Here is a 16,397-nt window from a genome sequence, read left to right as displayed (position 1 = left end):
AACAGAGAGCTAACTTCACTCAGAGATGGAGAAATATAAGAAAGACAGGACAAGAGAAGAGAAGAAGAAGAGAGGAAGAACTGCTCAGTGAGATTTGATAAACTGGAAATCCTCATGTTTTTAAGTTAGATATTGGGTCTGTACATGTGACATAATATTTTTTCATATTGTGAAACATGCTGCAAAACAAACTGAGGCAGACTAATTGTGCTATTTAAAGGCTGCATGAAAATCCTCTGCAGGTTAATTCAGGATAGCAAACCGGTTAGTTTGCTGTACTGTGATGGATTTAAAGTAAAAAACAGTGTGTGACTGGTGTGGCTGTGGTTTCTTGGTCAGAGTTAGGTTACATCAAGTGAAGCAGGGATTTATATGAAATTTAGCTGATGATGCTGAGATTCATTTACTCAATTCCATCTTCATACCAACTTTATACTGTCTAATATAAAGACAGTGTACTGTAAGTGTAGAGGATGAAAATCAGGCAGGACAACTCATGAAACATCTTTTGACATCTGGGCCCTGTTTCAGGAAGCCGGTTTAGTGGAAAAACTGAGTAAGTATACCCTGAGTTAACGAAAACTCTGGGTTTTCGGTTTCACAAAGCGAGTTCAGATGAAGCCTCAGTGAGTCACTATGACGACACACTCCGTGAAGCTAACCTGCCCCCTAGCAGGTTTACTACAACTAACCCTGACTGTCTCCGCCCCTTTGTCGGAAACCTGACAGTAGGAAGTGTCGGACATGGCGTGCCACTTCCTTGAAGAGCCAGTAGATCGTGAAGCCCAAATTCTCCGCAGAGCTCACCGCCGGGAGAGAGTGATTAGAGCGCGTTTGGACATATTATCATTTCCTGATGATTTTCTGTGCGAACGTTACCGTTTCTCAGCACAATCTCTAAGTTATTTGGATAACATCCTCAGGCCATATATTACGCATGTGACACATCGCGGACATGCTCTCAGTTCATTACATATTATTTGTATTGCACTTCGGTTTGTTGCAAACGGGAGCTTTCTGTATAATATTGGTGACGCTGAGCACGTTTCCAAGGCTACCGTCTGTCGGGCAGTCAGGAATGTTACAGTTGCACTGAAACGTCTCCTGTACTCGTTTGTGGTGTTCCCCGGTCATAGACCCACAAGATTTATCAAAGAGGGATGCCACAAAATTGCAGGTATCAGGATGACCAAAACTTAATTTATGATGTGGTGATACTTGGACTACTACTTAAATTGTACATTTATTTTCAGGGTTCCCAGGCGTGATTGGCTGTACAGATGGCACTCACATTCCAATCATTGCTCCTTCAGTAAATGAAGGAGACTATGTGAACAGGAAGTCTTTCCACAGCATTAATGTACAGGTACATAGTTCCCTGTAGCATGTCAAACTAACAAATTATTTCATTATAGTAATAGATGCTAATTTGTGTTCTCTGCACTGTGAAGATCATATATGATGCTGCCAACATTATCACAAATGTGGAAGCCAAGTGGCCAGGCTCTGTGAGTGGTGGTGGTGGAGGACCCCCACCTGTTTTTCGGGCCTCCGCTTTTTTTTTCTGTTGGCTATAACGGGTCACATTTGAGCATACAGAGTAAGCAAATATGTACTTGTAATGTGCTCAGATGATTTCAATAAGTGCTTACAGAGGGGAAATTAATGTAGCCTCTAACTGCAATTGATTTACATCGGACAAACAGACCAAGCACTATGGCCCATGATACAATTACACCTTACCTGTTTGGACTATATTTTTATATTTCATTTTTACTTGCTGCCAGGAACGTTTGGGGCCTGTTGGGTTGCACCTGCGCTCACGTCACATCACAAAATAAAATGTATAACATATAAAATAAAATAAAATATAATAAAATAACGTGTTAAATGGGTGGAAATCCCTAGATCAATATTTAAATTAACACTCACGCATTGACTCTGTCGGCTATGTTTTGCCATGCATGCACCCTTTCTTTTGCAGCTGAGGCTGTGTTACTTTTTTTCCGCAAAATTTGCATGTTATCGGCATATGCTGCCATCAGAATTTCGGCCTCAAGCGCTGTAAAATACATTGACCGCGCCTTCTTTCCCTCCGTCTCCATGGTGACTCGCTTAATCTGTGCTCCACTAATCAGGGCTTTATGTATCCTCGTGCGCGCGTTTAACTTGGGGTTAAAGCAACTCCGCGTTGACTGAACTACTTGTTATCAGCCTTTCTGAAACCGAATATTCCGAGTTGGACAGTTCGGGGTTACTCAACCCTGAGTATCGTTTTTCACTCTGAGTTTTCTAAACCGGCTTCCTGAAATAGGGCCCTGGGCCCTGTTTCAGGAAGCCGGTTTAGTGGAAAAACTGAGTAAGTATACCCTGAGTTAACGAAAACTCTGGGTTTTCGGTTTCACAAAGCGAGTTCAGCTGAAGCCTGAGTGAGTCACTATGACGACACACGCCGTGAAGCTAACCTGCCCCCTAGCAGGTTTACTACAACTAACCCTGACTGACCCCGCCTCTTTGTCGGAAACCTGACAGCAGGAAGTGTCAGACATGGCGTGTCCCTTCCTTGAAGAGCCAGTAGATCTTGAAGCCCAAATTCTCCGCAGAGCACTCCGCCGGGAGAGAGTGATCAGAGCGCGTATGGACATCTTATCATTACCTGATGATTTCCTGTGCGAACGTTACCGTTTCTCAGCACAATCAATAAGTTATTTGGATAACATCCTCAGGCCATATATTGCGCATGTGACACATCGCGGACATGCGCTCAGTCCATTACATATTCTTTGTACCGCACTCCGTTTCTTTGCAAACGGGAGCTTTCTGTACAATATCGGTGACGCTGAGCACGTTTCCAAGGCTACCGTCTGTCGGGCAGTCAGGAATGTTACAGTAGCACTGAAACGTCTCCTGCACTCGTTTGTGGTGTTCCCCGGTCACAGACCCACAAGATTCATCAAAGAGGGATTCCACAAAATTGCAGGTATCAGGATGAACAAAACTCAATGCATGATGTGGTGATACGTGAACTACCACTCAAATGGTACATAAATTTCCAGGGTTCCCAGGCGTGATTGGCTGTATAGATGGCACCCACATCCCAATCATTGCACCCTCAGCAAATGAAGGAGACTATGTGAACAGGAAGTCCGTCCACAGCATCAATGTACAGGTACATAATTCCCTGTAGCATTTCACACCAACAAGTGATGGCATCATGGTAATGGATGCTAATATGTGTTCTCTGCACTGGGCAGATCATATGTGATGCTGCCAACATCATCACAAATGTGGAAGCCAAGTGGCCAGGCTCTGTACATGACTCACGAATCTTCCGGGAATGTACACTGAGCACCAAATTTGGACATGGTGGGTCGAAGTAACTGTGAAATATACAGAGACCAATTGCCACAGGGACGTTTGCACTGACATGTATTCTTCTGTCCTAGGAGAGTTCACTGGCCACCTGCTTGGTGATAGGGGGTACCCATGTCTACCCTATTTGCTCACCCCTTACCCTGACCCTGAACCGGGCCCACAGCAGCGTTATAATCTGGCCCATTGCAGGACACGGGCCAGAGTTGAAATGACCATCGGAATGCTCAAGGCCCGGTTCCAGTGCCTTCGTGGACTCAGGGTCACCCCAGAAAGGGCATGTGACATCATTGTGGCATGTGTGATCCTACACAACATTTCCACGATTAGAGGTGAACAGTGTCCAGCTGAACCAGACAACAGCAGTGATCCACACGATGAACATCCTGACCCACCCACGAACGTACAGGATGAAAGAGCAGTCAGAGACACCATATGCCACAACCATTTCCTGTGACCCGTCAACCCAACATGTTACAAGACAAATACACAGATACTGTGGTCAACTGCCTTTATTGGTCACCCTGTATGTCCTGTACACAAAGAATAAATGCGTATATTAGTATGTTGTACAAACACTGACATGATTCGTCCATCTATGATCACTCCACCCACCCTTAACTGTTGTTCCAGCAGTACAATCTCCAGCTTCGACTTTTGGATCTGCAGCTGGAGGTGCACCATTTCCATGTCGCACTTTCTTATCTTCCTGGCCAGATATGTCTTATACAGCTGCTTCACAGGGAGCTATTGCAACAAGGGACATAGCATTGGCATCCATAGTACATGCCTACTTAGGTTGGTTGTAAATCAGTGCTGAACAACCCACTGTGGAAAGGTTCGTTGTAGGAGTGGCTGGACCCTCTTCATTTCCAGCATCACTCTGCCGGGGACATAGTAAGTCCATGGTGTCATCATAGTACCACATTGTCGTCAGTTGTTATATTTTCCACTGTACACTGTATACCTCATAGTGTGGCTCTGTTGCGGCCTCCTCTGTAGCAGCTGTCACTGTTTTGTCATCATGTGCCTGTGGTGGAGACATTTAACAACATTGCTGTTCTACTGTTGACACATGTAGTCTGTGGAGTATTACGAGTACTCACAACTGCATGTCGGTCTGGCTCAACAGGGGGCTGCACCAGATGCAGTACACCATCACCGTCAACTGGAAGAATATGGGGTTCATACAGGTCACTCATGACTTATGTGGGCGCAAATGGCAATTACCAGACATACCAATCACCATACACCTCATTGTCAGTATGCTCTCAGAGACAACCGACACTGAGGGAAGGCAAAATCAGTAGGTGTCAGGGTGGAAACGCTTTTATGAGCTTTATGTTGCATTGAGGTATATGTTCATATGTTACACTTATTGGGAAAGGTACGGAATGTACTACTCGCTCTGTCTCTGGGAACAGGGAGCTCACCCTGTGGGAGGTTAACACACACACACGCATGTATGCAAAATTAAAGGACACTGCTATGCTCATAATAAAGACGTACCACTGCAGCTCGGTGTGTGTGAGTCTCTCCCTGGGCCCTCACCCGTGCAGCACGTTAACAGTTTCCAAGTGTCTCAGTGTTGTTTATTCACCTAACTGTTTGATGACTGTCATTCTCTGTCAGTAGGACAGTAACTTCACTACGACATAGTTCATTTTGGTCAAGGTGACTGTGCAGAATGGATGTATGCACGCCATGTATTGTTTTGGATTTACCCCTTATGTAGGCACTTGTGTCTTGTGGGGTTGTTGCCACAGAGGATGTCCCCGCAGAGATGCCTTCAGCCACAGGGCGCCCACTGTTTTGGCTGAGGGCCAACTGCTCAGCCTCTGTGAGTGGTGGTGGTGGAGGACCCCCACCTGTTTTTCGGGCCTCCGCTTTTTTTCTGTTGGCTATAACGGGCCACATTTGGGCATACAGAGTAGGCAAATGTGTACTTGTGATGTGCTCAGATAATTTCAATATGTGCTTACAGGTGGTATATTACTGTAGCCTCTAACTGCAATTGATTTACATAGGACACACAGACCAAGCACTATGGCTCATAATACAATTACACCTTACCTGTTTGGACTATGTTTTTATACTTCATTTTTACTTGCTGCCAGGAACGTTTGGGGCCTGTTGGGTTGCACCTGCGCTCACATCACATCACAAAATAAAATGTATAACATAATAAATAGAATGACATATGATAAAATAACATGTTATATGGGTGGAAATCCCTAGATCAATGTTTAAATTAACACTCACGCATTGACTCTGTCGACTATGTTTTGCCATGCATGCTCCCTTTCCTTTGCAGCTGAGGCTGTGTTACTTTTTTTCTGCATGATGTGCATGCTGTCGGCATATGCTGCCATCAGAATTTCGGCCTCGAGCGCTGTGAAATACGTCGACCACGCCTTCTTTCCCTCCGTCTCCATGGTGACTCGCTTAATCTGTGCTCCACTGATCGGGGCTTTATGTATCCTCGTGCGCGTGCTTAACTTGGGGTTGTAGCAACTCCGCGTTGATTGAACTAATTGTTATCAGCCTTTCTGAAACCGAATATTCCGAGTTTAGAAAACTCAGAGTGAAAAACGATACTCAGGGTTGAGTAACCCCGAACTGTCCAACTCGGAATATTCGGTTTCAGAAAGGCTGATAACAATTAGTTCAATCAACGCGGAGTTGCTTTAACCCCAAGTGAAGCGCGCGGACGAGGATACATAAAGCCCTGATAAGCGGAGCACAGATTAAGCGAGTCACCATGGAGACGGAGGGAAAGAAGGCGCGGTCAATGTATTTCACAGCGCTTGAGGCCGAAATTCTGATGGCAGCATATGCCGATAACATGCAAATTTTGCAGAAAAAAGTAACACAGCCACAGCTGCAAAAGAAAGGGAGCATGCATGGCAAAACATAGCCGACAGAGTCAATGCGTGAGTGTTAATTTAAACATTGATCTAGGGATTTCCACCCATTTAACACGTTATTTTATCATATGTTATTTTATTTGTTATTTTATACATTTTATTTTGTGATGTGATGTGAGCGCAGGTGCAACCCAACAGGCCCCAAACGTGCCTGGCAGCAAGTAAAAATGAAATATAAAAATATAGTCCAAACAGGTAAGGTGTAATTGTATTATGAGCCATAGTGCTTGGTCTGTTTGTCCTATGTAAATCAATTGCAGTTAGAGGCTACATTAATTTTCTTTCTGTAAGCACTTATTGAAATTATCTGAGCACATTACAAGTACATATTTGCTTACTCTGTATGCTCAAATGTGGCCCGTTATAGCCAACAGAAAAAAAGCGGAGGCCCGAAAAACAGGTGGGGGTCCTCCACCACCACCACTCACAGAGGCTGAGCAGTTGGCCCTCAGCCAAAACAGTGGGCGCCCTGTGGCCGAAGGCATCTCTGCGGGGACATCCTCTGAGTCAATAACCCCGCAAGACACAAGTGCCTACATAGGGGGTAAATTCAAAATAATACATGATGTGCATACATCCTTTCTTCACAGTCACCTTTGCAGTGCTACTCATTCATTTGATAAACTCTTTACCATAATGGATTATTTTGTAGTGAAGTTATTTTCCTACTGATTTTGCCTTCCCTCAGTCTTGGTTGTCTTTGAGAGCATAATGACAATGAAGTGTAAGGTGATTGGTATGTTTGTTAATTGCCATTTGGTCCCTTGTAAGTTATAAGTGACCTGTATAAACCTCATATTCTATCAGTTGATGGTGGTGGTGTACTGCATCTGGTGCAGCCTCCTGTTGAGCCAGACCAACATGCAGTTGTGAGTAATACTCCACAGATTATATGAGTTTACAGTAGAACAGCAATGTTGTTTATTTCTTTACTACAGGAAAATAATGAAGAAACATTGACAGCTGTTACAGAGGAGGAAGCAACAGAGACACTTTATGAGGTTTACATCTTTTAATACTTTGTGTACAGGAAACACAGGCGACCAATAAAGCCAGTTGAACAAAAAATCTGTTTATTCCTCTTTCAACATGTTGAGGTGATGGGTCAAAAGAAATGATTGTGACATATGGTGTCTCTGACTGCTCTTCCATCTTGTATGTCCGTGCGAGGGTCAGAATGTTCATGGTTTGGATCACTGCTGATGTTTGGTTCAGAAGGACAGTGTTCTCCTCTAATTGTGGCAATGTTGTGAAGAATCACACATGCCACAATAATGTCACATGCCCTTTCTGGGGTGACCCTGAGTCTTTGCAGGCACTGTAACCGGGCCTTAAGCATTCCGATAGTCATTTCAATTCTGGCTCTTGTCCTGCAATTAGCCAGATTATATCGCTGCTGTGGGCCCGGTTCAGGGTCAGGGTAAGGGGTAAGCAAATAGGGTAAACATGGATACCCCCTATCACCAAGCAAGTAGCCAGTGAACTCTCCTAAGACAGAAGGGTACACTTCAGTTCAAATGTCCCTGAAGCAATTGGTCTTTATATATTTTAAAGTATTCTCAACTCACCATGTCCAAATTTTGTGCTCAGTGTACATTCACGGAATATTTGTGAGTCATGGACAGAGCCTGGCCACTTGGCTTCCACATTTGTGATAATGTTGGCAGCATCATATATGATCTTCACAGTGCAGAGAACACAAATTAGCATCCATTACTATAATGAAATAATTTGTTAGTTTGAAATGCTACAGGGAACTATGTACCTGTACATTAATGCTGTGGAAAGACTTCCTGTTCACATAGTCTCCTTCATTTACTGAAGGAGCAATGATTGGAATGTGAGTGCCATCTATACAGCCAATCACGCCTGGGAACCCTGGAAATAAATGTAAAATGTAAGTAGTAGTCCAAGTATCACCACATCATAAATTAAGTTTTGGTCATCCTGATACCTGCAATTTTGTGGCATCCCTCTTTGATAAATCTTGTGGGTCTATGACCGGGGAACACCACAAACCAGTACAGGAGACGTTTCAGTGCAACTGTAACATTCCTGACTGCCCGACAGACGGTAGCCTTGGAAACGTGCTCAGCGTCACCAATATTATACAGAAAGCTCCCGTTTGCAAAAAACCGAAGTGCAATACAAATAATATGTACAGAACTGAGAGAATGTCCGCGATGTGTCACATGCGTAATATATGGCCTGAGGATGTTATCCAAATAACTTATAGATTGTGCTGAGAAACGGTAACGTTCGCACAGAAAATCATCAGGAAATGATAAAATGTCCAAACGCGCTCTGATCACTCTCTCCCGGCGGAGAGCTCTGCGGAGAATTTGGGCTTCACGATCTACTGGCTCTTCAAGGAAGGGGCACGCCATGTCCGACACTTCCTACTGTCAGGTTTCCGACAAAGGGGCGGAGACAGTCAGGGTTAGTTGTAGTAAACCTGCTAGGGGGCAGGTTAGCTTCACGGAGTGTGTCGTCATAGTGACTCACTGAGGCTTCATCTGAACTCGCTTTGTGAAACCGAAAACCCAGAGTTTTCGTTAACTCAGGGTATACTTACTCAGTTTTTCCACTAAACCGGCTTCCTGAAACAGGGCCCTGGTTGAATACAGTTGTGTATGTCCACAAAGAGCAGCAGCTCAGCTGATCACATCATGCACACTAAGAAAATCTGCCGGAACTCTCAATAAAAATTATTGTGAGTTATGATTCTTTTCCCCACAATGAGCCATTACAACCAATTTCAGGGTTCCCACACGGTGAATCCACTTCACCCTTGACTGTGTTTAGAGGCAAAGTCACCCTCTACAATGTAGGTAACCAAAATAGATATGTATTTTTTAAATTTTCCTATAAATTTCCCTTACTCCCAGATTCAAGCAGAGTGTAAGCAGAATGAAAAAAAAAGGTAAACTGAAGTTTGTATTTGTCATCCAGGGAAGGATTTTGTTTTGAAGTTGTTTTGCTTTGCATGTTTGTTGTCTTTTGCTGTGTTTCATTGTGGAGTGTTTTATTTATTTTTTGTATTGCATGTTTTGGTAATCTGTTTTGTCCCGGAGAGACTCCGCCCTTCCCCGTTTACTAATTTGACACACCTGAGAGGTGACAGCCGGCGGTGATTGCAGTACGTGGCGAGGGCATACGACGGCCAGGGCATACGACGGCCAGTGTTCGGAGAGACAGAGGGAGCTGTGCTGCTGCTGGAACAGCTTGAGGCCAGAGGACGCTACGGTGGGGGATTAGTTGGCAGCGGGACAGCGCCCTACCTCCTACGGCGAGACCATAGTGCTGGCGTGACGTCGCTTTTCGGTGTCACGCCAGCACTATGTCTTTAGGAGCTCTGCCCATTCGGGGTAAGTCCTGCGACATATCGTGCTGCAGTATCCCGAGCCACTGGAAAGAACAGTGACTGTCGCTGCCCCTCTCTTTTCCAGTACCCCGGAGCGGAGAGACTGACAGGACGGCCGGGGACGCCGCCGGGCTTTCCTTGCCCGTTCCGATTTTGCTGGACTTTGACGCTGTGGCTGACGCAACTGGACTTTTAGTATTTTATTGTGTGTGTTCTCTCTGGCCAGGGTTGTTTTAATTACTTTTAAACTTTTAAACAGTTTTGTATAATAAATTATATTTTAGTCATACAGATTCATATCGTTCTATTCCCTTGGCTGCTCCACTGATCCGTTTTTTTTTTGTTTTTTTTTTTTTTTTTGGAGGGTTTCCCTCAGAGTAACACCTGGTCAATCCACTTTACATATTCCCATCTAGTGATATTATTTTATCATTGTGTTAATATATCACAAGGTTCAGTTAGCTTTGCACAAAAATGGAAACCTCCAAAGAGCTACTTTTCATCTTGAGTACATTTTTACTTGCGTAAAGAGGTTGAATCAGTACTAGAGTATTTTTTTTTTAACAGTAGTATTTGTACTTCAACTTAAGTACAGAATGTTTGTACTTTTGTCAACTCTGTTTATACATACACAAACCTCGTTAACTTTAATATCTGAATTCACCATTGTGACAGGATGTATTACAGAAAATAAGAAACAGCATAACAAGCCCACTTTAATACTATCCACTCCACCTGTTTGACAAGCCACCATGTTTGTTGCGCAAGAGGTTTATTGAAGAAAGTAGCTGAAGCGTCAGGTTCATTGATGAAGAAACCCACACAGATATAAATCCTCGATGTTCATCAGGTGATTTTAGTTACCTTTGAGGGACAGGATGATGCATCACCTTTGAAAATGGAAGGGCATTCCTGCATTATTGTGAACAAACAACAGGACCACACAAACTTTGTCAAAGTTATTATTGTAGAATACTTTGATTTTTTTTTTCTTTCATACAGACAAAAGGTGTTGGACTTAATTCCCATTAAATTCTCTTAGATTTCCATACAGACTTAGTCTACAGTATACAGGTGTGTTCTTTCTCATATATAGATATTTATTCGCTTAAATAACAGGCAGGTAACTCTTTAATATATTCAATAGTCTTCATGGTTTGTTTTTTTTTTTTTTCTTTTTTTTGGTCTTTTTTTTTTTTTTTTCCTTTTTTTTTTTTATTTCAGCACAGTTAAGGCTGCATTTTCTGTCTGCAGAACAGGACTGCTTTGTGCAAGAAGGGGGACCATTCCACACATAATATTTACAATAGTATGTATAATGAATAATGTAAAAGCCTTCATTTGTTCCTGTGGTAACATGGCAGTAAATACTGGTGGCAGATCTAAAAGAGCAGCCTAAACAGCACATGGAAGCACTGCACTTCTGCAGTCTCTAGCTCTGCATCGCCTTCTGATTCTCCATCTTCTGGGTCCCCACTTTGTCCAGTCTTTCAGACTATAATGAGGTACATTTGTATCTCCTGTTCTCTATTTATAGAGTAGTGTCTCTGGTCTTAAGAGACTGTAAGCATCTCTGCACCTCAGCACACTTCAGGGGCTGTTCACTGGACAGAAAACACAGCCCTCAGAATATGCTCAGGAGAATGTGCAACTGTCTTTCCATCAGTGGGAGCACCGGTGGAGAAAATCAAGAATAATAATCATAATAATAACAATATAATACAAGCGCTTCCATTTTGTTGTTCCTCTCTTTACAAAAAGCAATTCAAATAAAAGAAAGAAACATTTAAAAAAAAAGTGTAACAGGAACATAGTACCTGTAAATCAAAGATCCACATGTGCACATTTGGGCGATCTGTACAATGGTGCAGTTGTACAATTTAGAATTTTGATAAATAATTCTGATAAATATATTCTTCTTCACATTGTTTTGTCTTTTGTGAATCTGGCTCACAACATCATGATGTAACATGGCTGGACAGATGGACAGAGATGGCTGGACAATCAAATTTACACCACTTGAGATTATTGCCCTGTAGTCTGGTGTGTGTGTGTGTGCGTGTTTTCATACATACAGAAAAAAGCACTGATGTAGCTGTGCTGAAATAGAGGAGACTTGAGCAGGATGTGCGCATGCGTGCGTGTGTGTCTGTGTGTGTGAGAGACAGAAAGAGAGTGAGCGAGAGGAAGAGAGCAGATGTGGAGAGATCAGAGCCTAAATGACTTACCAACACATAAAGTGTGACATTAATGATACCAAATGCATGCTTCAAAACAGACAGACCAATACAGTGTCACCACCTGCCCCACCCAGCTCAGGTCGGTTTAAGGTGGTGACGATGATGATGAGCATTCAAGAAGACAAGAGTTCTGTACAGGTAAGGGTGTTCCCAGAAAGCCCTGCGCACTTACTGAAACAGAACTAGCAGGACAGATGCGTTCTCTCACTGTGGTTTTAATCCAATGGTTGGGTGCGTTTGTCGACATGGCAGTCTTTTGCATAACGTCTGCCCTTGCCTTAGTCTGGCGGTGGGACAAGTCAGCTGCAGGGGAGGTGGAGGGGCAGAGAAAGGGGAGGTAGCAGGAGTTTGCATTGCTTTGAGGTGTCACACTCTGAGGCAACATGAAGTCAGCGGTCCACCCACACCTAGTACAATATGGGATACAGGAGGGCGCTCTCACAGCTGCTCTGGAATGTGATGTTTGGAATGTATGTTCCATGGAATGTCAAGGTGGAGGTGATGTCACTGGTGTCATCACTATGGTGGATATCTGATTTTTTTTTTCTCTTCTTTTGTTGTTTTCGTTGGGCTGTGTGCTCATGCAGTGTGTTATGGCCTTTTAGGTTGGCAGCTTAGACATAATGTCTGGCAAAGTGGCTGACTGGGTTTCTTGTAGTGAGTTAGATAAAGGCATGGGTTCAGCAGGAAGTTAGCTTAGTTTAGCTTAGCTTGACATAAAGACTAGAAACAGTTCAGTTCTTCTAGCAGCACGTATAAAGCTCACAGGTTAGATGTGGTTTAATACAGAAGTGTACTTAGCCTGACCCATAAATCACTCTGCACACAAACCTTCCTAAAACCATGACTTATCCTTCTATTTCTAACCATTTCTTTTAGGGATTCTCAAAGTTTAGATGATTGGTTTCCAGCTTAGCAAGCCTACATTTACTTCACTGTTTGTCTAACCAGATGTTTTTTTATATGGGTAATTGTGGTTAATTGTTTGTTTGTTTTTTAAACACTAGTGAGCTGTTCTATTTTTTTTACACTGAAATTGAGTTGAGTCATATCTCCTTCTGCACTGCATCACACCATGGTGTGATCCACAGATGTACAGTAATGTAGTTGCTGGCTATGTTTTTAAGGGCTATGACCTGGAAAGGACTTGGTTGATACTTGTGTTTGTTACCAGAGGCTTTGGCCTTATTTCCTGGATGTGTGTTGAAAAGTGAATGAAATGCAGCAAGTTTAAATTCCATGCCCTTTCATCTTTTATATGATGAGGCACCACAACAGCAAACCTTAAGAAAGCTCTGTTGTAAAAACTGTAATAGATCTAGATTAGTGTCACAAAGAAAACTTACTACCTGTTTCATGAGCCTGCTGTCCAGAGTCTGGCTGGGGATGTTTTAAGCCCTGAAATCTTTATTGCATCCAGTTTTAATTTTAAAATAATTTAATAAATGAGACTTGGACCTGCATAAACAGCATAAAGTGGAAATAAATGGAAATAATGTGTCAACAACTATGAGACCATTATTGGGACTGTGAGCTTTGTGGTGTAGCAGCAGCAGTTCCTCTTGTTTGCTGTCTAAAACATCCTCCTGCAGCACAGTCCACTGTCACCACAATGATGCTCTTTCTTGTAGCAGTTTGATGTCTCTTGACAGCCAAGAGAGAAGAGATTTTGACCTGCACGTGTCCTGTGTTTTTTAAAGGTTACAGAACCATCAATGTATAGGCTTAACCCCTGTATCAAACACTATCAGCCTTCACTCACTACTATTGTTATATCTGCATTTAGGATGGCATTTACAGATCCTTATCTGTGTGTCATATGTTTTCATAGATATTGTGACAATAATAATGCATTGGATTTATATAGCGCTTTTCAAGGCACCCAAAGCGCTTTACAATGCCACTATTCATTCACACACTGGTGGATGTAGCTACGGTTGTAGCCACAGCTGCCCTGGGGCAGACTGACAGAAGTGAGGCTGCCATATTGCGCCATCAGCCCCTCTGGCCAACACCAGTAGGGTAAAGTGTCTTGCCCAAGGACACAACGACCAGGACAGAGAGCCCAGGGATCGAACTGGCAACCTTCCGGTAACAGATACACTTCCCAACCCCCTGAGCCACAGTCGCCCCAATATGAAAAGCTGTCAGACTTTAACTAAGATTTTGCTTGTTTCCCTGGCACAAAACAAAAGCAACAAAATTGCATAACTCAAAAATTTAAAAGGGAGACGTCACGTGGTAATTGGAGTGCTTTACAGGTGTTTCTGAATAAGTTAGGCTAGCTCTTTATGCTAAATGGAGCTAACTAGCTAAAACACATAGCCTTATATCTGTACATAGTAATGAAGGGGAATGCGCAAGGACATAATAACATTTACAATATGCTCTTCTTGGTTGTACCTGATATCTAAAAGTGAACACTGACATTAGATGCGGGCATGTGGTTGAGACACTGAGCAGGTTAAAATGGCACAATCCTTTTGTCTGCGCAGAGGGCGCTGGTTACGTAACAGAGACGACCTGATCATGTGAGCAGGAGGGGCTTCCAACCGAGTGCACGTTAAGTCTTAAAGGGCCTTCGCCTGTGCATTGCGTGTTTGATGGCATTTAAAGGGTTAATGCTTCCCAAGCATTCAGCTTTTTTTTCAAAAAGAAAAAAGCTGACACACACGCACCGACAAACTCTTGGACGTAATGCGACAAAATGAGCAAAGGAGGAACAGCAAGAGAGAAGACGATGGGACACGGAACAGAAATGAAGGGACTGGAAGAGGATGTCAGCCATGGAGGTTGCCCAAGGTGACAGGTGCAGATATTCCCCATGCATACTGGGGATATGGCAGGAGGCTTGAAATGAAATTTACACAGTAATATATCCAAATTAACATGACATCTCATACACTGTTCATCTCAGAGCAATATTCCAGATAACAGGTCATGTGAACAAATGGGGCAGCATTCAAAGACAAAGTGAGGTGATGAATGAGTTCTGTGTTGTTGCTTCCCAAACATTTATATCTATGTATCTATAGACAGATACATAGATATAAGTGCCCTGATCTTTTAGACATTGTCACAGCCATTGTATTTAAATGAACAGCAACCTTTTTTTGTTATGCTTTTGTTTGTTTTTTTCAGAAGAGACAAGACAATATACGTACACACAATGAACGAGAAACAGGGATGAAAGAAAAATAACTCAAAGTTTCTGAGAAGAAATAAAATGATATATAAGAACGAAATAAATGAGCACCATTATGTTGGGAAATAAATGAATGGGAAATGGAAATGACTGTTAAAGCTTTAACAAAGCGTTTTACTTATACTACAAGCAAAGTAGTGACTTTGAAGCGGCTGCAGAATCTACCCAGATAAATGGTGGTAGATAAATGGTGGTGGAAAGTGGGTGACGACAACATTAATGATGAACACCAATAGAAATGGAGTGAGTCAGCCCCCATAGCCGCATGGCCTTGTTCTGCTGAAGCATTAGGGAATGTGTGGTTTTCTTCTGGATGTCTGCCCCCCCCCCACTCAGACCCTGCCAAAGCAGACCTGCAGGTGTGTGTGACAAGAGCGTGCATGAAGTTGGTGTGCAGCTGGGCAGGGTGAGTGGGGTTCCACAAGAAGGGGGTGACAGACTTAGTTGGATGGTTTTGTGGGTAAAGGAGGGGAGGGACTGGGGTGAAGGTGGGAAGTCAGACTGAGAGGGCTGGGGTAAGGGCAAAGGGAGGGAAAGTGGCAACATGTACTCAGGGAGTTGTAAGCAGAAGTCTCCGGCCATTGTCCACTCCCTCCTTGTCCTTTGCTCCCTCTTGTGAGCTTGTTGAAAGGGCGATTAGATGAAAATGTCATGTGTGTGGGTCCTCAGCCCTCTCTTTTTCTCACCCTAACTTCATCCCCCCTTTTTCCACCCCCCCTCCCAAACCCAAGTTCAGATCAGTTATAAGGAGGTCTCCACACAGTAGAGATGGGCCGGGTAGGGGGTTGAGGGTTTCACCGGCCTGTCCCTGCCATGATGATTATGGTGGAGGTGGTGGTGGTGATGACGGGGGCTTCGGTTGTAGGTGATGACTGCGTTGGTGCTGTTTCGGTTGCTGTAGGCGACCATTGAATCAATGCTGCTGCTGCTGCTGCTGCTGCTGTTGTTGTTGTTGTTTCGGTTGCATGGGGTCACCGGGAGGCTGTACTGGCGGTAGGGCCGGGTGGGATGGGTGCGAGGCGGGGGTTGGGGCTGGGTGGGAGGCGGGGGCGGCTTGCGGAGGGCCGGGTGCAGGTGCTGGTATCTGCTGAGTTCTGATTCGTCATCCACATCGGTGTCGTCGATCAGCGGGATGTTGTGGATGAGGTCATTGATGAGGAACTCTGGGTGGACCATGAAGTTGTGGATGGAGTTGCGGGATTCCGGTTTCTCCCGGCCCTCGTACAGTGAACTACGGAATGCTTTCACCACTCGCATCTGCCCAGAAGAAAAGAGATCAGGGAGAGACC

General features: G+C 43.8%; 1 protein-coding gene across 2 annotated transcripts in view; it reads right to left on the bottom strand.

Moving 5' to 3' along the window:
• Positions 1 to 15,849: 15,849 nt before the first annotated feature.
• Positions 15,850 to 16,397, bottom strand: part of atp2b3b (ATPase plasma membrane Ca2+ transporting 3b) — a 94,989-nt gene continuing 94,441 nt past the window's right edge. For both annotated transcript variants that reach the window (XM_085344942.1, XM_085344943.1), the window contains one exon: positions 15,850 to 16,365. In XM_085344942.1, the coding sequence (XP_085201068.1) occupies positions 15,850 to 16,365 (516 nt within the window). The remainder of the gene's footprint in view (positions 16,366 to 16,397) is intronic.

This window comes from Diplotaxodon limnothrissa, linkage group LG20 (assembly GCF_057381915.1).
Source record: "Diplotaxodon limnothrissa isolate DT_005_m linkage group LG20, D_limnothrissa_male_GT1.1, whole genome shotgun sequence".
In the NCBI taxonomy this organism is placed as follows: Eukaryota; Metazoa; Chordata; class Actinopteri; order Cichliformes; family Cichlidae; genus Diplotaxodon; species Diplotaxodon limnothrissa.
This window is presented reverse-complemented; position numbering and strand designations above follow the sequence as displayed.